At 52.0% G+C, this 25,927-nt stretch overlaps 1 protein-coding gene across 3 annotated transcripts in view; it reads left to right on the forward strand.

The window, feature by feature from the left end:
• CORO2B (coronin 2B) overlaps positions 1 to 25,927 on the forward strand; it is a 153,334-nt gene that overhangs the window by 3,945 nt on the left and 123,462 nt on the right. The window contains exon 1 of one of the 3 annotated variants that reach the window (XM_032244624.1): positions 23,677 to 24,237. The exons of the other annotated variants lie outside the window; for them this stretch is intronic. Within the exon in view, the coding sequence (XP_032100515.1) occupies positions 24,160 to 24,237 (78 nt within the window). The 5' untranslated portion in view covers positions 23,677 to 24,159. Of the gene's footprint in view, positions 1 to 23,676; positions 24,238 to 25,927 lie in introns of those variants that run through there. 3 annotated transcript variants of the gene reach the window in all.

Consider the following 25,927-nt stretch of genomic DNA (forward strand, 5'->3'; position numbering starts at 1 on the left):
GATGCAAGCAGGCTGGGAGACAGGAGTAATGGATGGGCCCGGCTAGAGAGATAAAAGATGTGAGGTTTTAATAATAGCAATGAGGATTGACTCGGCGCCTCCCCTGTGTCTCTTTATGTACATGAACTCCTGCAGCCCCCTTCCCCGGAGGCCTTCGAGGAAGGTGTGTTCAGTTCTCTTTAGCAGCGGAAGGAGCTGAGGCTCAGGGAGGTGAAATGACTTTGTCTGAGGTCACACAGCATGTATGTGGCAGAGCTGGGGTGTACCCTCAGGTCTGTCTCAACCTATGGCCAGTGATCTTTGCACTGCTCTGCACTCTTGGGCATCCTGGCTACTGGAGGACTTCCTTGGTACAGGAGCACTGCCTGGAGGCCTGACACATTGAAGCAGGGATGGGACAGGGAGTCCATGAAAGTGGGTGCTCCCCTGTTAAGCCCAGTGGGAGGCCTAGCTTCTTGGTATCCAGTGATTATTCAACACTCCTCCACCTCCATACCCAGCCCCCAACAAACCCCTCCGTGTCGCTCACCTCCTGCTCTAACGAATGTGGCTCTGGCTTAAGCCAGCTCAGAGGATTAAATAAAATCCCCACCTTAACCCTATCTTCTCTCCCATTGCTGGCCCTTCACAGACCGGCGTGTCCCTGTGGGAAACAGGGAGCAGGGGCATGCAGGAGAGGCCCTGGGGACTGACTTGCTGTCTACAAGCTGGCTCCTCTGGTACCATAGGGAAAGCCACCATGCTCTGGAAGTCCAAAGGCCTGGCCCCTAGTCCCAGCTCAGCCACCAACAGGCTGTGTGACCTCAGACCAGTCAGTCAGTTCCATCCTTGGGCCTCTGCTTTTCCATTTGTCAAATGTGGGACTTGGTTCCTATGATCTCTAGGGCATCTAGAGCCTGGGTACAGCTTCAGTTCTGGCAAGAAAGCCACCTTTGATGGATATTGGGAGACTCTTTGTTCTTTGGGGGGTGGTCTGTTATGAAGCAGACAGTTATGAAGCAGAACCCTAAACACAGTGTGAGAGGTGGGATCACTGCTGACACACTGGGAGCGGTAGGTAGGGGAATCAGTTTGAGTGAGCTCCCAGAGCAATGTCTTGGGCTCCAGCCTTCTCTGCTGCTTCTCCTCCAGGCAGAGGGTCATGGGTGGGTCCCAGCTTCCTGCCCCTTGGACGAATGCCTTAGCCCTGTGTCAGGTCCCCTGAGGGCAGAGTCCTCTGGGCCAGGGTTAGTGTGGACTGCAGGAGCTCAGAGAGGCCTGGCAAGTGGAGATGAGGAAACCAGATGGGGAGTTGCTAGGTCTTCAGTAGACTTTCCGTAGACGAGGTGAGCCTGTTTTCCGTTTTCCGCCTCTCTTTCATACATTCCCTTCCCCCTTCAATTGTGAGGCACAGCTGCTGAAGCTGCAGGCAAGCCCGTGGGTTTCTGAAGGACTCCTGCCCTAACTGGCCTTAACAACATAGAGCCCTGGAGACCTTCTAGCCCCATGGTATTTCTCCTGGTTACCTGGTTATGTTTGTTTGTGTGTTTGTTTGTTTTGAGATGGAGTTTTGCTCTTGTTGCTCAGGCTGGAGCGCAATGGTGCGATCTCGGCTCACTGAAACCTCTGCCTCCAGGGTTCAAGCGATTCTCCTGCCTCAATATCCCAAGTAGCTGGGATTTCAGGAATGTGCCACCACGCCCGGCTAATTTTGTATTTTTAGTAGAGACAGGGTTTCTCCATGTTGCTCAGGCTGGTCTCGAACTGCCAACCTCAGGTGATCCGCCCGCCTCGGCTTCCCAAAGTGCTGGGATTACAGTCATGAGCCACGGCACATGGCTCCTGGTTATGTTTTAAACTCTATTTTATTGTGTATAATTTGGTAGGCTACCTTAATTTCTTTATGGGATGAGAAACAGAAGAAAGGCAGAAAAAGGGAAGAGCGGAGGGAAGGCTCTGATGCAGAGCCGTGAACATGCCCAGGAGGTCAAGGCGCTGCCTCCTCTGTCTTAGTCCAGCGTGCTTCCTAGGGCAGCTCGGGGCGAGGGCGCCAAGGCTGCTTTCCCCGAGACTAGTAGCTCCAGCTGATTTTATGTTTTAAGCTCTTCTGACTGCTTTGTATACTTTGTATACTTTTCTCTTTCTGTTCCATTTCCGTCATGGACCAGGCTAGCAGCGCTTCGCCACTTCTAAATACCTGTTTCTACATTGCTATCACCTGGAAAGCAGAGGCCAAAGTACATTAATAGAGTTGTGTGTAAGTACAAGTTAATGGGCTATAAGAAAACCTGGGAGCTGAAGTGTAGGTCTTTGCAGCCTGCTTTGTACTGCTCAGAGGTGCTTTGGAGTGGCTGCTGGCTGTGATGTGACCAGAGGTAGGCCTTCTAGGTAAGGGAAGAGGTGGCTTAGAGCGAACAGGCTCCCTAGTTTGCAGGTGTGCCTTGTTGAGTTAGATGCTAGTGAGCTGAATTCTTTTCAGCTTCCTGAGCCTGGCTCGGGGTCAGCAGTCCAGGTACCCTGAGCAGCAGAATGGCCTGCTGCACCTCAGAAGGCCTTAGGGGAAGGAGTGTGGGAAAAGAGAAGACCTTGGATGTCAACATCCTCCTCCCTGCTAAGCAGATCCATGAGTAGCACGATCAGCTATGCCCTGGCCTCTCTTTCTGTGGGCAGCCTTCTCTCTCCTGCCCCAGCCCCTGCAGGGCACAGCCTACTGATAGGAGCCAGTGGCTCCCACTGAATGTGAAAGGACTGAGGATGATGTTATTCTGCCCAGGTAATAGCAGGCCTGCCTTTGCCAAAGATCATGTTTCTCTAGGGCCCCTACAGAGTCACCCGTAGGAGAATAAGATTTTGGAGCAATCAAATCACCCAACCCTTTCCCTTGAGACATGAGGGCACGGAGACCCTGGGAGCAGAAGTCGTGACTTGCCCAAAGTCTTTCAGCAAGTTTGAGGATGGAAAGGCTGGCACCTGGGTACTCCTGATTCGTGGTCAGTGCTCTTTCCATCTGGCTGCCCTGGGAAGGGGTCCTGGGGCAGCCTGAGCAGGCACAGATGTTTTGGCCCCACTCCAGTTGCCCCACTGCCTCGCCCCTGCCTGTCCTGCTGGGGCCTGGATTTCCCTCTGCTGGACACACTAGATGGAAAAAGCCTTGTGGGGATGGGAGGAGGGACAGGATGTGGGGCAGAGGAGCAAAGTCCAGAGGAGACTTGCTCTACCCCCAGTCAGATGCCGAGGGGGATTGCAAGGCCCCTCTGCCTCCAGTTCCCTGGCGCAGAATCTAGGTACCCAGGAGATATTTGAACCTCCAGACATTCTACATCCCAGTACCTTGTTCCAGTCTGGATGGATCTCCCCAGGAGAGGAAGTGAGAGAGCCAGCACCTCAGGGGGCCTTGGTGAAGAGGAAGCGGGGCTCCCAGCACAGATCCAGCTCCCAGACACTTGCGGGTGAGTGGGAGTCCTGCCTGTTCTGCCCACACACCCTTTCTGCCTCCTCTCCCTTCCAGGCCTTCTTGCAGAGAGCCAGCATTCTCGTGCTAGGAGGTGTGCGGCTAGCAGTCATTCGTTCCTTTAGCCAGCTCCCTCTGAGCTCCTACTCCGGGCCAGGCCCCGTGTGAGGCATTAGGAGCACAGACGCATCAGCCACAGTCCCTGGGATCCAGGACCTTAGAGGAGAAGAACATGGAAAGGCCAGAGCCCTGAGTTTGGAGTCTCAAGGTCCAGTGAGCACAAGCCAGGAGAGGTCTGTCTTGCCTGCGTACTGTAAGCGCCTAATAAACGCAGGCCCTTTCCTTCCTTACTGTCTCTCCCACTGGGCCATGCAGCTCAGTCTCCAGAAAAGCTCTGTCAGGTGCTTTCTTCCTGACTGTCCCAGAGGCCCTGTGTTCCCCTCCCCCCAGGCATTGCCACCTTGACACCTGTGTCAGCTCTTAGAGGAAGCTGGGGAAAATGTGAGGCTCTCCAGGGCCCTCAGAATCACCCCACCCTGGCCAGCCCTGTGAGCCTGGCACACACTTGAGTTTGGCTGGTTGGGAGTGTGGACACTGTCTGGACCAACGTCCTGGCGGCATTAGGCCCTGGCATCTCAGGGACGGAGTAAGTTTTTCCACTTCTCTCCCAGGCCAGCCAGCTGGAGCAGACACGGCCTCGGCCAGGCCCAGTGCTGGTGGAGTCTCGGCTCCTGGCAGCTGGGCAGCCCTGATGCTGATTTGAATACGCCTGGCCACAGAGCTTATCTGAGGTCCAGGAGATGAGAACGCGTGCAAATTCCCTCTGTGCCCAGCCCTGTCTCCTTCCTTCTTTTCCTGATCAGCCCTGTTGGGTTCCCATTCCTTTCCCTGTAGGCCATGCAGACTCAGGCCCAGGGGCCTGGGGCATCCTGCAGCCTGGTGAGCTTAGAGCAGCTGGCATGGGGCAGGCCCTGCCAGGAAAGGACAGATGCAAATCCAGTGGCTTCCACATGAAAAGAAGCTGTTTAGAATGAGCCTCCCCTTTGTGGGCCTGGAGTACAGGACCAGCTGCTAAGGAGACACAAGTGGGGTGGGGGTGGGGAGTGGGGGAGAAGCCACCACCGCCCTTCCTCACCCCTCCTTTTTTGCCCCTGCAGAGGCCCCTAGAGGGACTTTGTAATTGGTTTCTGGCTGGCACTCTCCTTCCAATTAATTAATGTAGCGATGGGAGGCTCCCAGGTTCGCTCAGGCCATCCTTCGTACAGAATACATACGTGGGTGACTGCCCTGAGTCCTGTCAGCTCTCCTGTGGTGGGGAGGGTCCCATCTATTTTGGGATGGATAAACAGAGTGTCTAAGTAGAGAGATGACTGCACCCTGGTCCCAGAGCCAATGTGGGCCAGAGGCGGGATGCACGCCCAGATCTTCTGGCTTTGAGCCAGAACCTTTCCAATCTGATCACATAATGGTCCACAACCGTGAAGATTAATCACCATCATCACGATAATAACAGTTATTAAGCAGGCATTGGGCACGCATGATCGCATTCACTCTGTACAACCATGGGGTAGATTCTATTATGCATCCCATTTTCCAGAGGAGGAGATTGAGGCTTAGTGAGAGGAGGTGAATTTCTCAAGGTCACAGGTTGAATGGGTGGGGAGCAGGGATTTGTACCTGGGCTGTCTGACTCCAGAGAACACGTTCATCTCACTTCCAGGCCTCTGGTCCTGGAGCATGATCCTACTCTGCTTCCACTCCCTCCCAGCCCCCCACCTACAATGCAGTGGGCTGTGGCCTGCTGTGTCTGTGGCCCTACCACTGAGGATGGGCAGGGCAAAGGCTGGTTGCCTTGAGGGTGACGCTATGGCTATGTCCTGCTTAGATTTGCCTGTGGTCTTTACTGGAGCTGGGAATCTTGTAAATAATTAGGGGAAGTGTGCTGGGGGAGGAGGGTGTCCTATACATGGTGTTTGACATCGGATTGGGCTGCTTGGGCAGGGCATTCAGCCCAGCGCAGAAGAAGGTGTGACAGAGGCAGAACGACCTTCTCTATTTCCCCGAGGCTAGCGTGTTCAGAGAACGCCAGTCCGTGGTCCAGGCCTGCAGCCCTTACCAGAAGCAGCCTTTTCCTGAGATAGCCCCTGATGATTTGGGGTGTCGCTGGCTGGGGATGCTGCCTTTGAAGTCAGACACAGGGCAGTCTGTCATTTACTTGCTGTGTATTCTTGGGCAAGTTGCCTCACCTCTCTGAACATGTTTCCCCATCCGTTAATTGGGATTGATGACAGTAGCACTTAAAAGGATTGTTATAAAGACTAAGTGAGCTGACCCATGTGAAGCACTTACCATATGCCTGGCATCTAGCGCTGGCTGTTATTCTCAGGAAGACAGAAAATTAACGAGTGTCCTGGGGCTGATACAATGGGCAGTACAGGGAACTCTGGGAATAGCAGGGGGCCTGACCTCGTCAGAGGGATCAGGAAGTGACTTTAAGTTGCATCATGAAGGATGAGTAGGAGGTGGAAGGAGGAGAGCTGAGGAGGGAGCGACAGGCTGGGGATGAATCGGCAAATGTCCGGAGTCAAAAGCCACGGACCATGATCGCTTCCTGCATGCTGGGCGTTGATGAGGGCATGGTACAAGTATCCACTCATTTAATCCTCAGAGCGACATCACAACATAGGTTACTGTTATCATCCTCACTGTACAGATAAGGACACAGGCACAGAGAGGCCAAGTCACCTGTAAAAGGTGGCCCAGTGAGGCAGGATGGAGCTGGTCCAGACCCGGGACTCCGAGCTCTGGCCTCTTTCCTTCCCCCTGCCTGCTGCTTGCTAATGGGGAGGGTGGGCTGACCCTGGCTGCTTCTAAAACTGACTCAGGCTAGGTGGGTGTGGAAATGCCAAGTTCAGTGGCCCCGCCGCCTACCTCACGGAGCCTCCTTGGGCTGTGTAAGGAGGGCAGAGGCCCTTCTGGCTCTCAGGCAGGAGGGAGAAGTCATTTATTTTTCTAAAAGGAAACTTTGCTCTGGCAGGGAAATTTCCACCTTATATTTTTAGTGGGCTCAGTTATGACCTTTTTTGTCTTTAAATCTTTCTTATTATCTACATTGGGCCTTGGTCTTTAAACTATAGGGAGATATGTACACGCACACACATACACACACACATATTTTTTCTAAAGTGTTAAAAGTTCACACTAGTAGTTTCAGCTACTCAGGAGGCTGAGGCAGGAGGATCAGCCTGGACAACATAGTGAGACCCCATCTCTAAAACCCTAAGGGTCTGCAGTTTGGTGTCTTCTCTGCCTGAGCGCAGAGAAGGTGGATGTTTTACATGGTGTTCATGCCACAGGCTTACCCTTACTGGCCCCTGTATGAGACAAATATTACCACCCCTGGAGGCTCTGGCTGCCCAGAGTGGTGGTGTGTGGAGGCTTACCCTCGGCTGGTGCTCGTGCTAATTCCTGGGACGCCTCCATGATCAGTATTTAACTCTGGAGATGTCTGAGGTCATCTGGGCCAGCCCTCTGCCTGCATAGCACTCTACACTTCTTAGGAATATAAGAATGATTCCTAATTTTAATTTAGATTAGTTTAATAAATACTGGCTGGGCATGGTGGCTCACGCCTGTAATCCCAGCACTTTGGGAGGCCAAGGCGGGCAGATCACCTGAGGTTGGGAGTTTGCGACCAGCCTGACCAACCTGGAGAAACCCCATCTCTACTAAAAATACAAAAAATTAGTTGGGCGTGGTGGCGAGCGCATGCCTGTAATCCCAGCTACTCGTGAGGCTGAGGCAAGAGAACGACTTGAACCTGGGAGGCGCAGGTTGTGGTGAGCTGAGATCGTGCCATTGCACTCTAGCCTGGGCAACAAGAGCAACACTTCTTCTCAACAAAAAAGAAAAAATTACTAATTTACTAGTTGGCAGTTCCCAGGCTTTCATCAGGTGTTAAAATCCTGCTTTCAAGGGACCAACAGATAATGAGAACAACCACAATAGTAATAGAAGCAGCTAACCCTTCCAGAGTGCTTAGTTTATGCCAAGCATATACATGTCTGTTATATGTATCAATTCATGTAAGCTTCATGACAGCCTATGAAGTCTGTGCTAGTATTATCCCTCTTTGTATGGTTGCAGAAATGGAGGCCCAGGGAAGTAAAGACGGTAACTTTTACAGTGTTCCCACAGCCAGGCAGGGACTCAGCCTGCCACGCAGGACTTCTGCCTTGCCACTTTGTCAGGCTGGTGGGAATGACCCTGAAACATGGTCCAGAGCATGGGACCTGCAGGCAGAAGACCCCGGCCTTGCTCTTGCCTCTGCTCCTTACTGTGTGACCTTGGGCTAGTCCCTGGATATCTCTGAGCCTCTGTGAAAATGGAGTTAGTAGACTATCTCTGTAGGGTGCTGTAATATGTAAGTAACATGGAAAGATGTAAATAAGGCGCTTTGTGCATGTCATGGCAGGAGATGGTTTATTGTGATGTCTAATCTGTGCCCCCTCCTTTCCTCTTCCTCACCCTCAGATTTAGGCAGTTCCTTCCAATAGCGAGCCCACTTCTCCCCTGCTGTAGTCCTTATTTCAGAATTGATTCATACTCTGTGGGTGGAAGAGAAAAGTTCATCTCTTCCAAACAGCCTCTATCTGTTTTTACTCTGTCAGGCTAGTTTGGTGCAGATGAAAAGTTGCTTTTCTCTCTTCCTGTTCTGTCTATTTTGGCTGTTTTAATATGCTTGGGACAAATAATCTGGCTATGAAAATGTGGTGTCCTGCTTTCATTTGAAAAGTGAGCCAAATAAAGCATCCAAACCTTGATTTGTTTCATGCTAGCTCTCTGTAGATCAGAGCTCCCTGTGGAAGGCGAGGGAACAGACCTACCTGGGTCCCTGGGCAGAGAGACCAGGTTCCCACTGTCAAATGACCTTGATCTTTGCTCTAGATAACATCCCGATGCTCCCAGGGCTCAGACCTGCTTTTTCCTTAGGTTCATGGAAAGGAATAGCCTCTGCTAGCTTGAGACATTTGCAGCAAATCATTTAAACACTTTGAGTTTGATTTCAGAACTAACGGTTTTATAATCTGGAATCTGGTGGAATTTCCAGGACGTGGAACGGCTGACGGAAAGAAAGGTGTTGGTGGAAGGCAACAGAGGGTTTAATTCCTGAGATTTTTATTTAACTCTTGATGACGTTGCAGGTTATACCTGCCCTGCCGACCTCCAGGTGAAAGACCAGTTTGCAGAAATGCACGGGGAAATTTGGGATTCTTAGAAATCTAGAATTCTGGGAAAGGAGATTTTTGCACACCTGAGTGACCAGCTAATAACTTTTTCATCACGAATCTGTCTTCTAGAGACTGTGAGTCTGCCTTCCTGCCTTAGTCATTAAAATATCTGGGAACAAACTCAAGTTATTGTGGATTGAGGCTGTTTCAGGGCCTTTGTTGTCCTGTTAAACTGACCTTTTCAGGGTCTGGATCCACATTAACTTCTCAATCCTTGGAGCTCCTGTAGCACGCGATCCCTGGTACCATCCAGCAGGTAAAGGCCTAATGTGCCATGTTGTTTGCTGATTAGCTTAAGAGCGTGATTAGCTCCCTGACTTGTGAGCTTGCTGAAGCTGGAGATTAGGTCTGATTCTTTTTAGTACCTTTCACAGCACTCATCAAAGGGTTATGCATGCCAGTAAGAATGTGTTGTGGATTTTTGGAATACCAGGTATAGACATACAAGATTTGGCAGGATTTGGAGCAAGACTAAAACATTCCCTGTTGCTGCTTAGGGAAAATCTCTACTATTAAGATCTGTGGACTGCTAGAGCCAGAAGGGACTCTAAAGATGTACCGTAGACACCCCCATTTTGCAGAGGAGAAAATTGAAGGCCCAGAAAGTTTTCCAAAGGAGGCATAGGGAAGATGTGGCTGAGTCTTCCCCAAATTACTGGCAGACTCAGGTTAGGTTTTTCAATTCTGTGTTTTTTTCTAGGCTTCTAGTAGTTGCCTGATGTTGGCATGCCAAGGACTGATAAGAAAGTGGGGAGTGGGAGAAGGTTCCAGAAAGGAGACTTTGAGAACTTAACCTAGAGGGGAGGGGGCACCTGGTTGGAGAGACTTGGCTCCCCAAGTGACCAGCTAGGAAGGCCCTAACCAGAGGCTTGGTTGTGGCAGTGGCAGAGGCAGAGGGAACAACTTCAGAGCCCTTTCTGCTCAACCATCAGGCTGCGGCTGCCCAGGCCTGGCAGTGTGTACCCTACGTGCCTGGCTGCCCCCCCCCCCCGCCTCCACAGTGGCCCGTGGCCCCCGACTCTCCCTCCCGGAAGCTGGCCGTCCTGGCACACTGGGCTGCCGGCAATCTTTCCCTCCTTTGTTTCTCTGAAACCATGAGAAGGGCCGCTGAGTTGGGAGCCTGGGTTGCTAAGAGCTTTCCTCTGGCCAGACCTTATCACCAGCTTGAGAAGTCTCCTGGCCAAGATTTCCCTGGGACTCTGGCTTGGAGGGAGGGAGGGAGGGAGAGTGGGTGGGGGAAGGGGAGGGGGTGCTCAGGAGCCACAAACAAAGCTGTCCCCCTGCGCCACTACCCCCCTCCCAGGACCAGAGTGCAAGAGCAGCCTGGGAGCCACAAACTCCGGGGGCCTTTGCTTTTGAAAAGCAGCGGGGACAATGGAACAACAAGGCTCTCCGGAGGCCCCCCCCCATGCCCAGCCCTGCACTTCTGTTCTCTCAGTTACCCCCATAACTCTGCTGTCCTCCCCACTTTTCAGAGAGGGAGACAGCGTCCGAGAGGATGGCATGTCCTGCTTCTCACAGCAAGAAGGGCAAACTGGGCCGTAGCCCCTGGCTGCACCACCCCACGCACACGCGGGAGCTTCGGGCCAGCTGGCGTGGCGGTGGACGGCCGAGGGTGCTGCGGGGCGGCTGGTTAGAATGTCCTCCCCCTCCACCTCGAACCCACTGTAGCGCGCCCTTCCTTTGGGTCTTTTAGGTGTTCTTAAAATACAGTCCCCTTGGGAGGGGTCATAATGCCCTAAGTGGTTGTCATTGACCGGGCCCAGCCTGCTGGGAACAAAACACTCAAGTAACTAATGAGGTGCAGGAGGGCTTCCTGAGAGCCAAGTGAGGCAGGAGGGAGAGCTGGTTACTGTGAGTGAGCCAGTTTTGCCAGGGAAGCGAGCGTGGAGTGGGGAGGACGGCCAGCCTTATTCTGTGTTCCCGTCCACCCTGACTGCCTGCTTCTCCTGCGCAGGGCTGCCTTCCCCACCGCTACCCCTGTGCAAATAAAGTGAGGACAGAGATTTATTCAAAAAACATTTGCTGACCCCTGTGTGCCAGCTCCTAAGTGGCACTGAGGGTGCAGGGATGAACCAGTCTCTCTCCCTGGGGGGATCCTGGTCTGGGGGGAACACAGGCCACTCAGGACACAGGGCTGCAGGGATGTCCGGGAAGGGAGGCTGATGGGTGGAGGCGTGGAACGGCAAAGACAGGGACATGTGCACAGAATTGTGAAGCTGTGAGAGACAGGGCTGGGGAGGCCAAGGAAGCTTTCTGGAAGGAGAGATCTTCCCTCAGTCTTCCAGGATGAGTAGGCAGGGACAGATGAAGAGGCAGGAAAGGCGTTCCAGGCTGAGCGGGCAGTGTGAACAAAGGCATGGAAGGGGAAACACGTTCGGCTTATTCTAGGAGGGACCAGTGGGTGCTGCTGGGCTGGAAAGGGAGGGGTTCTGCGTGTGGCTCAAACAAGGCGGGACAGGCAGGCAGGGGCCGTGGGGAGCTTCGGATGCCAAGCCAAGGAGCTTGAGCTTCATTCTGTGGTGATGCCGGGAGCCTTAGAGGGGCATTAAGCAAAGGAGTGATGTGATCCCGTTCATACTTATAGGTGCTCTGCCGCAGCCTGCGTTGCCCTAGAGGCAGAGAGGTGAGTGGACGCTCTCAAAGCCTGTGTGCAATGAGGCGGGGAGGGAGTTTCTGAGCCCCCAGCCCAGACTCCCTGAAGATCTCTCCCTGTGCTTGAGAGCTGAGTGTCACATTGCCACACTCTACCCTAAGAAGGGTGTCCTGGCCTGGACCACTCCACGGCAAGGGCCTTTCCCATCTGCCTGGGCTGCCAGATGGTTGGATCTAAGGGTTGAAAACATAGGAGGGGACAGAGGGCCAGAAGTTTCCTTCTAGGAAAATGTGGTTATAGCATGACGAGAAGAGCACTGGAATGGGATTTTGGGAGTTCCTGCCTAAACCCCAGCTCTGGCCCTCCCAGACTGTGTGATCTTGGGTTGATCACTTCCTCCTCTGGGTGGGGACTGCCTCCCCTGGTTTGAGGCTGGGTGCAGAAGTGAGCTTATGGATGTGAGTTTATGCCCTGATGCTGCCCAGCCTTGGGCCCTGCTTCACCCTTCCCTCTCCAGTGTCCCCAGACCCTGCAGCCAGTGTGTCTCCTGCGCCGTGTCCTCCAACCACACGTGCTCTCCAGACTGCCAAGAGCTGTGACAAGTCATGAGACTTGGAGGTTGAAGACCAGAGTTTGAGTCCTGCCAGCTTGCTTGCTTCCACTTGGAGGAAGTCTCAACCTCTGTGTTCATTTTCGTATACTGGGTGTAAATTCAGCCCTTTGTACATATAGGGAATTTTCTGAGTCAGCATCTTTCATGTCTCTTGGATATACCCCACCTGAGCTTATGCTGCCTATTTCATTGGGAGAGCCGTCATCTGATGGAATTCTATCCACTTTTTAGTGGTTACCTGGAGTGGGGATAGGGGAAGAGTATTACCTGAGATAGGGTATGAGGGAAACTTCTGGAGTGATGGTGGTTACATGAATGCATACATGCATAAAAGTCCATCAAGCTGAACACCTCAGATTCGTGCACTGTAGATATGTTATGTATATTTTACATCTCAATTAAAAATAAATAAATGAAAAAAAGACTCTTCCCAGCCTTCTGGTTCAAGTCCCACCTCTTAGCATCTATTCATATATTCATTCACTCTATAAATATTTGTTTGTGCTCCAGCCAGCCTAGGCATACAGAGACAGAGACTCTGGTCTGTGTACTGTACAGTGTATATAGAATGTCCAGTGCTCTGGTCTGTGTACTGCACAGTGTATATAGAATGTCCAGTGCTCTGGTCTGTGTACTGTCATGGGAGCTCAGAAGCACAGAACCTCCACTGCTCATGGGGACCGTGGTGGTGGTTCTCAGCCCTGGCTGCAAATTACCTGGTGAGGTTTAAATGCCTATCTCTAGGGCCAGCTTCATGTGTGTTTTAGTCCATTTTCTGCTGCCAAAACAGAATGCCACAGACTGGGTAGTTCATAAAGAACAGTTTATTAAATTAGCTGGGTGAGGTGGTACGTGCCTGTAATGCCAGCTACTCAGGAGGCTGAGGCAAGAGAATCGCTTGAACCTGGGAGGCAGAGGTTGCAGGGAGCTGAGATTGCACCATTGCACTCCAGCCTGGGTGACAGAGTGAGACTCCATCTCAAAAAAAAAAAAAAAAAAAAAAAAAGGCTTATTTGGCTCATGGTTCTAGAGACTGAGAAGTCCAAGAGCATGGCACCAGCATCTGGTGAGGATCATCCCATGGCAGAGGCATTGCATTTAAGTGAGTGTGTGAGACAGAGAGAGGAAATCCGGGAGCCCACTCCCAGGATAACCATATTAATTAATTCATGAGCGTGGAGCTCTCATGACCTAATCCCCTCTTAAAGGCTCCATGTCTTTTTTTTTTTTTTTTGAGACGGAGTTTTGCTGTTGTTGCCCAGGCTGGAGTGCAATGGCGCGATCTCGGCTCACCGCAACCTCCGCCTCCTGGGTTCAAGCAATTCTCCGGCCTCAGCCTCCCGAGTAGCTGGGACTACAGGCATGCACCATCATGCCCAGCTAATTTTTGTATTTTTAGTAGAGACGGGGTTTCACCTTGTTGACCAGGGTGGTCTCAATCTCTTGACCTCATGATCCACCTGCCTCGGCCTCCCAAAGTGCTGGGATTACAGACTTGAGCCACCGCTCCCGGCAAGGCTCCATGTCTTAATACTGTTACATTGGCAGTTACATTTCAACATGAGTTTTGGCAGAGACTTGCAAACCATAGCCATGGGCATGTGACTTGTGCAACATTTGGTTTAATGTTCTCTTGTCACTGTCTTGAAATTCTTCAAAATGTTTGAGAAAGGAGACTTGCAAATTTAATAGTTGGTCCTTCCTGTCCTCCTTCCCCCAGAACAATAGAATCAGAATCTCTGAGAGGTGGGGTCCAGGCATTCACATTTCTTAAAAGCTGAGCTTCCATTCGGGATCAGCCAGGCCTGGATGTGGCCCTACTCCTCAGACACTTGCTGAAATGCAGTCTGGAGCCTCCTTCTCTGGACATTTGTGACTGAGCTGGAACAATAAGACTTTACAACATGAGAGTGTCACAAGAGCAATTCCTGGGTAGCAGTGGCAGAAAGCTACAAGGGAGCTCAGGGTGGAGGGGAAAAACCCTCTCTGGGTTTTTTTTTGTTTTTTTTTTGTTTTTTTTTTTTTTTTTTTTTTTTTGAGACAGAGTGTTGCTTCGTCGCCAGGCGCCAGGCTGGAGTGCAGTGGCGCGATCTCGGCTCACTGCAACCTCTGCCTCCCAGGTTAAAGCAATTCTCCTGCCTCAGCCTACCGAGTAGCTGGGACTACAGGCACGCGCCACCACACCCAGCTAATTTTTGTATTTTTAGTAGAGACAGGGTTTCACCATGTTGGCCAGGATGGTCTCCATCTCTTGACCTCGTGATTCATCTGCCTCAGCCTCCCAAAGTGTTGGGATTACAGGCGTGAGCCACCGCCCCTGGCCTGTTTTTGTTTTTGTTTTTGTTTTTGTTTTAACTCTGAAGAGAGCTATCAGTCCAGTTTGTCTGCCCCTTGATAGTATTTTCAGAGGCGGGTGAGCTGTGATGTGAGTTTGCTGTGAGCCAGCAAAGTGGGTGTAGGACACATTGCACCACACAAAGATCTCACTGCGAGGACCGTTGTGGGGTGGGAAGGTCAAGGAAGTCTTCATGGAGGAGGTGGGAGCCATCCTGACCTGAGAAGGATGAGAGAAGAGAAGTGGAGAAAAGGCAAAAGGACAAAATACACTTAAGAAAGGGAAGGTCTTGTTTGGGGAAAGGGAGGAAGTAGGGTAACTGGAGTACGACTTGAGCAAGGAGACATGGTTGGGTGGCACAGGAAGTGACGGTCTGAAGTAAGGAGACATGGTTGGGTGGCACAGGAAGTGACGGTCTGAAGTAAGGAGACATGGTTGGGTGGTACAGGAAGTGACGGTCTGAAGTAAGGAGACATGGTTGGGTGGCACAGGAAGTGACGGTCTGAAGTAAGGAGACATGGTTGGGTGGCACAGGAAGTGACGGTCTGAAGTCAGAATCCTGTCAGCAACGGGGAGCTGTTGAATGTTCTGGATCCAAGAATAATGTGCTCCATAAACATCTGAATGAATAACAAAAGGGGTGTTGGGGGAGACTTACAGGGGATTGGCCCTCTACGTCGCTGAGGCTTGTAGCCAGAACCCTGGTTCACCTGGCATGGAAGGCTCTGCGCCCTCTTCCCATAGGCGGTGCCTGTCTGCAGGAACCCGGTGTCCCCTGCAGTATGGTCCAGGGGCAGCAGTGACTGAAGCATCCCAAGAATAGCAGACATGCAGCAGACCATTTCCTCCCATTTCAAGGAACAGCAAGCAGTGGGTGGATGGGTAGGTGGAGCGCTTTTGGTACAAGCCGAGCTGTGTTCTCCAGCCCTCACCAGGTTTCCCAGCCCAGGTGAGCAGCCCCGGCAGGAAGGTGCTATCTTGTATCTCTCACGGCCTGGTGGACACTAATTCCTTGGGCGGGTGGCCCCTGCTTGGGATAGAGGAGCCCTGATTTCTGAATAACCAGCAGAAGATCAAAAGGAGGTCTGTTTGTTTCTGTCTCCTGCAATATTTATGCAGGAAGATGAGAAAGGGGCTCTGTTTATTGAACTCATTCTCCAGGGAAAAAGCCGTGGGGAACGGGCCACTTCCCGTGTCTGCGAGCCAATGAGCAGAGATGGAATTTCTCTGGGTTTGAAGCCAGACAGAGCCTGTGTGCTTGCAGAGGGAAGAGGGGTGGGATTCCTGGAAAGGACAGAAAGCCCTCTCAACCTCCTGCCTCCTGTCCCAGGAAAGCTTTTCGGCACATACTTTCTTGGCAACTCCAAATAATAACTGAAATCTCAGCCTTGCTTCTATTCTGGGCTTTGCCTCTATCATGCTGTGTGACCTTAGGAAAGTTGTTAACCTCTCTGGATCTTTTTTTCCAATTCTGAAAAGAGGGAACTGTCAGCTCAGTTCTAGCTGTCAGTCTAGTTCTGTCTGTCCCTCGACAGTATTTTGAGAGTCAGATGAGTTGTGCAGTAAAGTGGGTTTAGGAAGCATTGCACTGTGCAGAGGTCCCAGCTCTGCAGCATTCAAGGACAGAGGACTGGCTGAGTCACCAGCCAAGTGGCAGTCTCAGCTGTGACTTGTGGGGTCAGGCCAGAGGGAATGCTCTCTTGAGCTGGCCCCTACCCTGCCTCAGGTTGGGACAAAGGGGCCCCCTCCCTCTTTCCTCCTCCAGCTAAGCCCTGCTGTCCCATGTCCCTGAGAACACTGGCAGGATTTCCTCCCAGGAAGGGGGACATGGATGTCCAGTTTACATCCCTGGGAGTTGCAGACAGCGAAGTAAGGCAGCACTTCCCCATGACAGTGGGATACGCCTTATCGCCAGATGTAGAAGCCTGTGGCTGCATGGCTCAGGCCTCAGATCATCTGCTGTCCTCCCTTAGGGGACTGGGACCCCCTGCCCTCAGTTCAGCCCCTTGGGCACGGCTTCAGGGTCTTCTCCCAGGGGTGGGTTCTGTTCTCAGCTCTGTGACTGGCTTGCTATTCCTGTTTCCCATGGTGGACCTCATGAGTGGTAAAGTTAATAACAGTTATTATCATTAGGCCAATCTAGATCTTAAGACAAAATACCATCCATTAAGCACCTGCTCCATGCCAGGCTCTGTGCTGGCTCAGGGGACAACCAGAGGGGACCAATCTTCCCGGCCTTTAAGGAAGTTGAATTCTGCCTGGGAGGCAGAGGGGCAAACAAATACAGATGAAGCAATTGGCCCAGCATTGAATGTGCGTCCTAAACTCCCAGGGACCCTGGGGAGACTGAGCGGGCGTCTGAAAGGACGCGGTGTTGGAGTGCAGCTCTGAAGCCAGGTGGGGGAGGAGCAGCGTGAGCAGAGGTCAGGGCAGCGACTCCCTGGGGTGATTCCGAGACACAAGGGTGAGGTTTGAGTGTGGAGGATCAGAGGCTAGAAAGGTGACGAGGGCTTGGAGGTGGCGCGAGGGGAGGTGGGAGCTATGCAGGGGCGTTGTTCCTGGGCCCGTGTGTATCAGTCCATCCACGAAGAGCTTCTTGTAGGAAAGAGATGTGACCAAGCCATTAGATTGCACCATGATACACCTTCATTAAGCATGCACTATGCCCATGACCCTAGGTGATGGGACAGTCCACATGAGTGAATAAAGCTGTAACAGTCGCTGCCCTCAGGGCCAGGCTTGGGAGGGTGGGGAGATGGGACAGAACACAAATGCATGAATATCCTGACGTCAAGTGGTAGAAATGCTCTTAAGGAAAATACAGGGGCATGGGGGTGGGGAGTGGTCCTGAGAAGGCGAGCCCCTGTGGAATGAAGCGGGGATGGAGCTCCATAGAATCTAGGGGGAATCTTTCTGGCCGAGAGAGAAGCAAGTCTGAGGCTCTAGCAGGATCCTCCCCGCCATGGAAAGCACAGGGAGCAGGCCAGGTCTGCTCGGAAAGGAGCGTGAAGAGCAAGCTGGGTCCTGGCTCCCATAAGGCCGGCCTGTGCTGGCTGCTCTCTAATGCTTCAGGGCTGACTGTTTGGGAGGGACAGATAGGCGGAGGATACAGCTGGAGGCCTGGAGCGCAGCAGCCATGTTGAGGTGATGAGGATGGAGCCAGGGCAGAGGCAGAGGGCACAGGGAAGTTGCATTTGAGGCCTTGGGGACGGTGTGGGAGGAGAGGGGAGCAACACAGCAGCCAGGGTGTTCCTGGAGCTCCTCGAAGAACATCTGGATCCACAAACCCATGGGGAGAAATGGCCACCCATCACCGCAGAGCGCTCCCCACGCCCCCTCCCACGGGCCGTCAAGCCGCTCTGGCCTCCTGACCTGGGGCCCTGGAGCCCACCCAGTGGCCCTCCTCCTGCCTGCCTTCTCAAAGGTGCTCCAAACTGGGCCACATCCTCCTGTAGGGCCAGCAGGGCTCCATGGAAGGCCTCAGGGACTGTCTTCCCCTGCCAGCCTCACCGCGAGTCCAACCTCATTAGTATTTTGAGCAGAAGCATATATATATATATATATATATGTATTTTTTTTTCCTGCAGGGAATTGGTGGCCTGCTCATTTCATATTGCATAAAACCAAAGAGCAATTAAGAGGCACAGCCTTCTCGGGTCAAGGAGAAATGACAGAGACAGGTGGCTTTGCTCGCCTGGCTGCTGGCACATCTTTTCCAGGCTGGCCTGGTTTTGGGGTGGCAGGGAGGGGAGATGCTGTAGGATTTTAATTCACCAGCAACAAGATACTACCAAGTAGGACAGAACCGCTAATGCTTATTCAGCGCTCACCATGTTCCAGGGGTGGTCCTAATTGTTTTACACACACCTCATATCACCCTTTCAACACCTAGGAAGCACAGGGAGATGGCTTCTACCATTATCCCCATTCCGTAGATGGGGAAACTGAGGCTTCAACGGGTTAAGCAGCATTCCCAAGGTCACAGACCTAGCAAATGGAAATGGAACCAGGGTTCTTGCATCCACAGTGCGCTCCAGGCGCCATGCTGTTTGGCCTCTCAAAAGCATTGCGTTTAGCCAGTCGTGTCTCCCTAATTTCTGTTTCCCTCCCATCGAAAAAAAAAAAAAAAGACCAAACAAACAAAATCCTCCACTGCTGTGTAGCTCAGAGTCTTCACCAGAGTTACTGTGGTGAACAAGGGCAGAAGGGAAACCCAGCAAAAGTCCAGCCTGTGGCTCCTGTCCCTGTCCCGCTCCCGGGGGCCTGCAGAGTTAGATCCTTTGCTCTTGGTGGGTGTGGAGGCATCTGACCCATTAGGGGGCCACTGTGGTGGTCCAGGCGAGAGGCCTGAGCTGGCCAGGGAGAACCAGTGAGGGCTGGGAGGAGGGCAGGGGCAGGGGGACGCTTTGGAAGCTGATGAGTCTGTGGGGGTAGGTATGAGTTAGAAGTCAGTGGAGAACCACGCGGCACAGTCAAGGGTGACGGAGAACCCAGGAGGAAGAGGTGGCGCTGCCTTCTCCACCTGTTTCAGATCCAGTCCCCCTCTACCACCTGCATCATCTGCCTTGCTCCATAGACTTGGCTCTGAGAGCATTTTCACTGTTTCAGAAAATCAGATCCCACAGAGGCTGAAGCTTGGCGCCCTGGGCTCTGTAGGCAGCCCCTGGAGAAGAGGGTGAGCAGTCTGGCTGGAATTGGGGTGTCCCAGCTCTCAGGGAACCGAGCTGTTCCTGGCCCAGGCTGTGTGGGTTTTAGGATTTTAGCATGGCTAAACCCGTCTAGAACTGCCGTGTGTGTGCGCGTGAGCGTGCGCGTTGGTAGGGGTGGAGACAAGCTGGAAGTTTCGCTGTCTCTGCTTCTCTATTATGTGTGGTCAGTGATTTTTACTAATAGTAACCTTCTGGGGAAAAATGATCTGAGGGCAGCAGTCCAATTTTCTCTAGAGAGTAGGCCTGCTTTCTAAAAAAGGCCTCGACCTGAGAGACTGCAGGAGTTCATACCCTAGAGAGGCTAGTCCCTGGTGAGCTCGGGCACGCGTGTCTCCAGACTCTGTTCCTGCCCTGGAGCCCGCCGGGCCTTGAACGCCCCTCTGCAGCAGCCCAATCTCCCCAGCTCCTTACTTTGGACTTTTAACTCTGCAGCAAGGCTGCCTCTCCTCTGTGCCTTCCCATCTCTTTTCTGGGCACCAAGGGGCTAATCTGCTAACTGGACTTTGTTTAGAAATCTGGGGATTGTGCAGAAATGCTGCCAGAAGAAAGTTTCTGTTCTGTCCAGACCCTCCTGAGGCCTGGAAAAGTGACTCTGCTTGCGGGAAGCTGGTGGGGACAGGAGCGAGGGCAGCCATGCTGTGAGTCTGTCCTGGCTGGTCTGGACTAGGGGAGTGGGGCTGGGGTTAGGGGATCCACCAGCCTGTACTCCTGGATCCCGTCGCCCCATCCTTGTCTCAGTCCTGCCCAAGCCACTTGGCTGGGCATCAAAGCCTTCACTCTCTGGTCACCATTTACCTCCCTGGTCCCTGCCCAAACCAGACACTGGTCTGCTTGCTGCCCCCAAACTCAGCCTCTGCTTTTCTGCTCCCTCTCTACTTGAAAGGTCTGATTTCTGCTTTCAAAGCCCAGTCAAAATGCCACCTTCTCCACAGAGCCTTCTCTGATCTCTCCTTGCTCCAGACTCCATCCTTCTCATGCCACTGCCCTGATGAGATCGTTACATCTGAACATGTCTTGTCTCCCTGCCAGAGGGCGAGCCCCATGCCCTGAGTGGGAGGGAGCATGTTATACCACAGATCCCACTGCGTGCTCCTGCCATGCCTGGCCCTGTAGATGTTCAAGTACAGATTTTTGAATGATGTATTTATATTTTTTGCACGGATAGAAGAATCTATTCTGTGCACGCAACATAGCTTCAGCCATATGAGATGCATTTGTTGGCAAATTCATCAGAGGGTGCAGAAGAAAGCCACCCAACTCCGTCCCCACAAGGGCCTGGGACAGATAGAGGGAGCCTTTTCTTCCTTTCTTCAATTGCCCGCACCCCCACCCCTACACTGTCCAGACAGATCTGGGTTGCCCTTGAATTCTAAATTCTAAAGGAGGGAACGCACTCTCCACTGCCTCTCAGACCTCCCACCCAAGACAGGCAGTGCCCTGGTGACCTCGTGACAGTAGTGTACCCTCCCCAGGCTCTGCCCTGAGGCTGGCATACTCTTTCCGGACATCCAGGTCTTATTATGCCCTGACTCAAAAATTAATCTTGTCTAATTGTGCTTGAGGCCTGAGTGAATTCAGGGACTATTAGCCAGGCTCTGTGGGCCCTGGGGTCTCCATGGCAACGAAGGATGCATCCTAATGAACTGGGTCCTTGGAGACTGGCTAGGAGGCTTGCCCCTCCCACCCCTTGGTGTAGACTGTTGCTGCTGTCCCTGCTGCTTGGCGTAGGCCCCCTCCAGGAGGGGACCCGGGGCTGGCAGAGGGAATAGAGACAGTTTCCGCGTGTAGCCTACAGTCTGTCTCAGTGCTTCAGGGATAAAAGATACTCACAGATGGATGATCCCACAGCCTTACTGTTGGCCAAAGATTTCTTCAACAAACAAACAAGGCTCCATCTAAAAACCACACACATAGCACATCAGATTCCAATAGCCAAAATGCTGCCTGATTTGCAAATCTTTCTAAAATGTGAAAATTGCACTCCGCTGTGGAGGCCTGGCTGTAGCATCACCTCCTCCAGGAAGACTTCCTGAATATTCGCATCTTTCCTAGCCCCATTCTGCCACTGTGCTTGGTTTGTGACCCAGGGACATTTTTCAGCACAATCTGCCCGGGGGTGGACTTCCCTGAGTCCACACTATGCTCCCTTCACACCAGCAGACAAGCTCCTCCAGCCTGTATAACCACCTGCTGCCCTCCTCTCTGGGGCCCTGGACCTGGGGCCCTGTAGGACTTAGAAAGACAAAGGGACTTTGTTAACAGCCGCTCTCTGAACTGGGTCCCACCCCTGTACCCAGGCTGGGGGGCTTTTCTGTGGATGTGGCTTCTGGGGCCTTCAGAGACCCTCCTGCCCACTATGACCATGGGTGCTGACCAGGGGGCAGGCACTTTGCCTTCCTTATCTAAGGAAGAGAGGATGCCCTAAAACCAGGCCTTTGGGGAAGGTGTGGAGAAAAAAAAAGGACGTTGGAGGACATGAAAACAGTAAGTGGGACAGCCCTGGCCCAGCCTCCAGCTTCCTGACCCTTGAGCCCCTCAGCCTGATCCCCCACAGGGAGACATGTAGTGTGGGAGGGAGGTGAGGAGGGAGAGATCCCAGCCATTTCCCCACAACCACAGCACCTCCTTCCCAGCTGTCCTGCTGATTCTCAGTTTCTAGAAATGACCGGAGAGAGAGGAATGAGTAGGGAGGAGGCTGCCTGTCTGACTTTTAATTAAAAGGGACAGGACACCTCTTAGCCAGCCTTTAAGGCAGGGACACTTCTGTGGTGTGTGTGCCTCCTTCGACAGAAACAGGGTGGCATGCAGGTTTTGTGGGTGTATGAATGGTCGACAGGCAGAGGTAGCAATCGAAAAGCTGTCCAGAAAGCTGTGTTCTCTCCTCGCTCCTCCACACCCACTCCTCTTAGTGCAGCAAATGTTTCTTGAACATTTCTTGGCTTGAGTGCTAAGCTCTGTGCCAGGCCCTGGGATGTAGAGGTGGTTGAGATACTGCCCCTGAGCTCCAGGGTGGCAGGCGGGGACAGGATAGGGTGGCAGTACTGGGACGCTGAGGGCCCGACCTGTCTCTGGGTCTCATTCAGCCAGCATCCTCTGAGCATTGTCAGGTGCTGTGCCTTTCAGTAGGCACCGAAGATAAAACAGTGAGTGCGGCAGAGGTCTTGGCCGCTTGAAGCTTACAGTCAAAAGTGGTGTGAGGTAGGGAGCGCAGCCATTAGTGCGCGGTGTGAGGATCGCTAGGATGAGGATGCCTCTGGGGGCCTGGAGGAGGAGCAGCCACACAGTGTCGAGTATTGGAAGGCCAGCCCTGGGGATGGTCTGGAAGCAGGGATGTGAAGGAAGAGGAGGATTTGGCCAAGGGAACAGCTGGGAAGTATGGCTGAGGTCGAGGGAATGGCTGTGTGTGCAAAGGCTGGAGAAGAAATGCGGCCTTTGAGGAGCAGAAAGAAATTGAGTGCATCTAGGGCTTACTTAGTTGTGCTGGGGCAGGGTCCAGGCCAGGGAGGGCCAGTCTTAGTCCCTCTGTGCTGCTAATAATAAAACACCTGAGCCATTTATAAACAACAGAAATGGATTTCTCACAGCTCTGGAGCTTGGGAAGTCCAAGATCAAGGCACCAGCAAGTTGGTTTGTTTGGCAAGGCTTCACGGTTCAAAGGGGAGGAACAGTGTCCAGACGTGGCGGAAGGCAGAACGCTGTGCAAAGGCTTTTTAAATAAGGGCCTTAATCCCATTCACCAGGGAGGAGTCCTCATGGCCTAATCACGTCTTCAAGGACCTGCCTCTTTATAGCATCACATTGGCACTGCCTGAGTTCTGGTGGTGACACATTGAAACCACAGTAGCCATCATAATCTCATTTGTAAGGACCACAGACTTGCTCCTGAAGTGGGGGTGAAGGGAACTATTGACTGGCTTTATTCAGTCAACAATTGTTTTATACTTTATTCAGTTGGCTAATTGACAACAGGCTTATGTGTTAAAAGACCACTGGTTTATGTTTTAACAAACCACTCTGGGCCGGGCACGGTGGTTCACGCCTGTAATCCCAGCACTTTGGGAGGCCAAGGCGGGCGGATCACCTGAGGTTGGGAGTTTGAGACCAGCCTGACCAACAGGGAGAAACCCATCTCTACTAAAAATACAAAATTAGCCGGGCGTGGTGACGCATACCTGTAATCCCAGCTACTTGGGAGACTGAGGAAAGAGAATTGCTTGTACTCAGGAAGCAGAGGTTGTGGTGAGCCAAGATTACGCCATTGCACTTCAGCCTGGGCAACAAGAGCGAAACTCCATCCCCAAATAAATACATAAATAACCACTCTGACGTATTTTTTTATATGTAGAAAATAATTTTTTTTTTTTTTTTGAGTCGGAGTTTCGCTCTTGTTACCCAGGCTGGAGTGCAATGGTGCGATCTCGGCTCACCGCAACCTCCGCCTCCTGGGTTCAGGCAATTCTCCTGCCTCAGCCTCCTGAGTAGCTGGGATTACAGGCACGCGCCACCAGGCCCAGCTGATTTTTTGTATTTTTAGTAGAGACGGGGTTTCACCATGTTGACCAGGATGGTCTCGATCTCTTGACTTCGTGATCCACCCGCCTCGGCCTCCCAAAGTGCTGGGATTACAGGCGTGAGCCACCGCGCCCGGCCGAAAATAATTTTTTAAAAAACACTCTTGATGCTATGGAAGGGAACAAGTGAGAGACAGGAAGGGTTTTTGCCATGATTGAGACATTTGGTCCAGCCCAAATTAGGGGGTGATCACACACACACACGCACACACGCGTGTGCGCACACACACACACACTTTACCTACAGGTTGTAATTCACTTTGATATGGAAATGTTAGGCCACTAAGAGAGAGATGAGCAAAAAGCGCTCTTGCTGTGTCTTTAACCGCCTCGCCCTATGGTGTACTATGTTAAACAGGATCCAGCTGTAACCTCCACGCTTCCCAGGGCTCTGATCAGCCTGGCTGGTGGGAGCCTCATAGCTCTGCCTGCTTTGGGGTTTCCCTTCCTTTTTATTGCCCCCCTTGAGGAAGAGACAGTACATGTGAAGTGTGACTCAGTTTCATAGTTCTCTAGTTCAGTGAAGGAGGTTCTGTGCAACGTGCAACACCCACCTTCTTCCCCTCTGAGAACGCTAAGCAGCAGTTCCTTTCTGTCTTCTATAAGAATGTGTCATGGAAGCAAGCCTGTTTCCTGGGCAAAGAGGGACTGCCTATACGAATCTTGCAAGCACACGTGTTTCCCTTGTTGGGGTATGTATACTTCTGTTTTCTTGGGGCAGGGGGTGGACACACAGCTTTGCAATCCCTCGCTTAGAAACAGCTGCCACAGTGGCTTAACACCATCTGTTTCCCCTGAGCAGGAAGGTGTCAAAGAGCCTCCTGCTCAAGGAGGGGTCTGTCAAGGGTCTGTTAGGATAGGAGGTGAGAGACATTGGTTGCCTGGGGTGAGATAGTAGGACAGTTGGAGAAAGAAGTGAGTAGGTTGGCTGGAATTAGGATGCAGAACTGTCCGCTGTGTCTTGTGCACCATTGAAGTCCCAGGGCTAACACTGCCTGGTCGCAGCAGGTGCTTACTAAACTACTTGCTGGATGACCGTGTTGCCTAATAAATAAATGCATTGAATGAATGAATGAGTGGACGGACGGGAGGGTATGCACAGATGAGTGAAAGTGAGGCAGGAGACAGAAGAGTCTTCGTGGAGGGGACTGCAGCAACAGTGCAAGGTCATCAGCACATGTCAAGGAGTCTGTGAGTTCAGGGTAGAGTTAGGGTGACATGGTGCTGTGGGCTGAATTGTATCTCCCTAATTCATATGTTGAAGCCCTAACCCCCTGTGTGTTTGGAGACAGGGCTGTCACTGAGGATAGCCCTGAGAAGGCCTTGCCAGTCCTAAGCAGAATTTCATACCAGGAAATTAAAAAGTTGTGTATTTTTTTTAAAGGTGATTTGATCTCAACAGCGTGGCTAGAATATGTGCATGTCCTCCCCAGAGGACCACTCTGGAAAGGCTGGAGTCCTCACTCTGTATAAGTTACTCCCCTCTGTATAAATTCATCCCCAGTTCCTCATCCCAGCATTCCAACAATCAGAAATCACACCTTCTGAGAGCCTATGGAAAGGTGGGATTATGGGTGCTTTTGTTTACTTGGTTATACTTTTATGTTTGCCTTTCTAGATGGTGCATTTTTTACTTTCATAATTAGGAGAAAATTAAGTTGCCTTTCTAGATGGTGCATTTTTTACTTTAATAATTAGGAGAAAATTAAGGAACGTGTTAAGGAGTTTTGAAAAGAAGAACTCCAGTCTCCCAGCTGCCGACACTGTCCTGGGTCCTACTGCAGTGTCATCCAAAGTTGTATAAGCCATTATCATAGACACATAAAGTAAAGTCGTATCACCCTTTTGGAGAGCAATTTGGCAGCAGGCGTCGCAAGCCATAAAAATGTCCGTATCCTGTGACCTAGTAATCCTGCTTCTGGGAACCTGTCCAAAGGAAATAATCCAAAGGCAGGGAAAAACTCTATGCATCAAGATGCTCATCGCAGCATTATTTATAACAACGAAACATTAAGAGCAAAATAAAGGCCTAATGTGAGACTGACTGAGTAAATTAGGAAGCATTAATTCAATAGAATATTCTGCAACCGTTAAAAATTATAATACTGGGCGGGGCGCGGTGGCTCACACCTGTAATCCCAGCTTTTTGGGAGGCTGAGGCTGGCGGATCACCTGAAGTCGAGAGTCTGAGACCAGCCTGACCAACGTGGAGAAACCATATTTCTACTAAAAATATAAAATTAGCTGGGCATAGTGGCACATGCCTGTAGCCCCAGCTACTTGGGAGACTAAGGCAGGAGAATCTCTTGAACCGGGGGGGCAGAGGTTGTGGTGAGCTGAGATTGTATAGCACAATCTCAGCTCACCACAACCAAAAGCTGG

This window comes from Sapajus apella, unplaced genomic scaffold, assembly GCF_009761245.1.
Source record: "Sapajus apella isolate SASKATOON/1434 unplaced genomic scaffold, GSC_monkey_1.0 scaffold55, whole genome shotgun sequence".
In the NCBI taxonomy this organism is placed as follows: domain Eukaryota; kingdom Metazoa; phylum Chordata; class Mammalia; order Primates; family Cebidae; genus Sapajus; species Sapajus apella.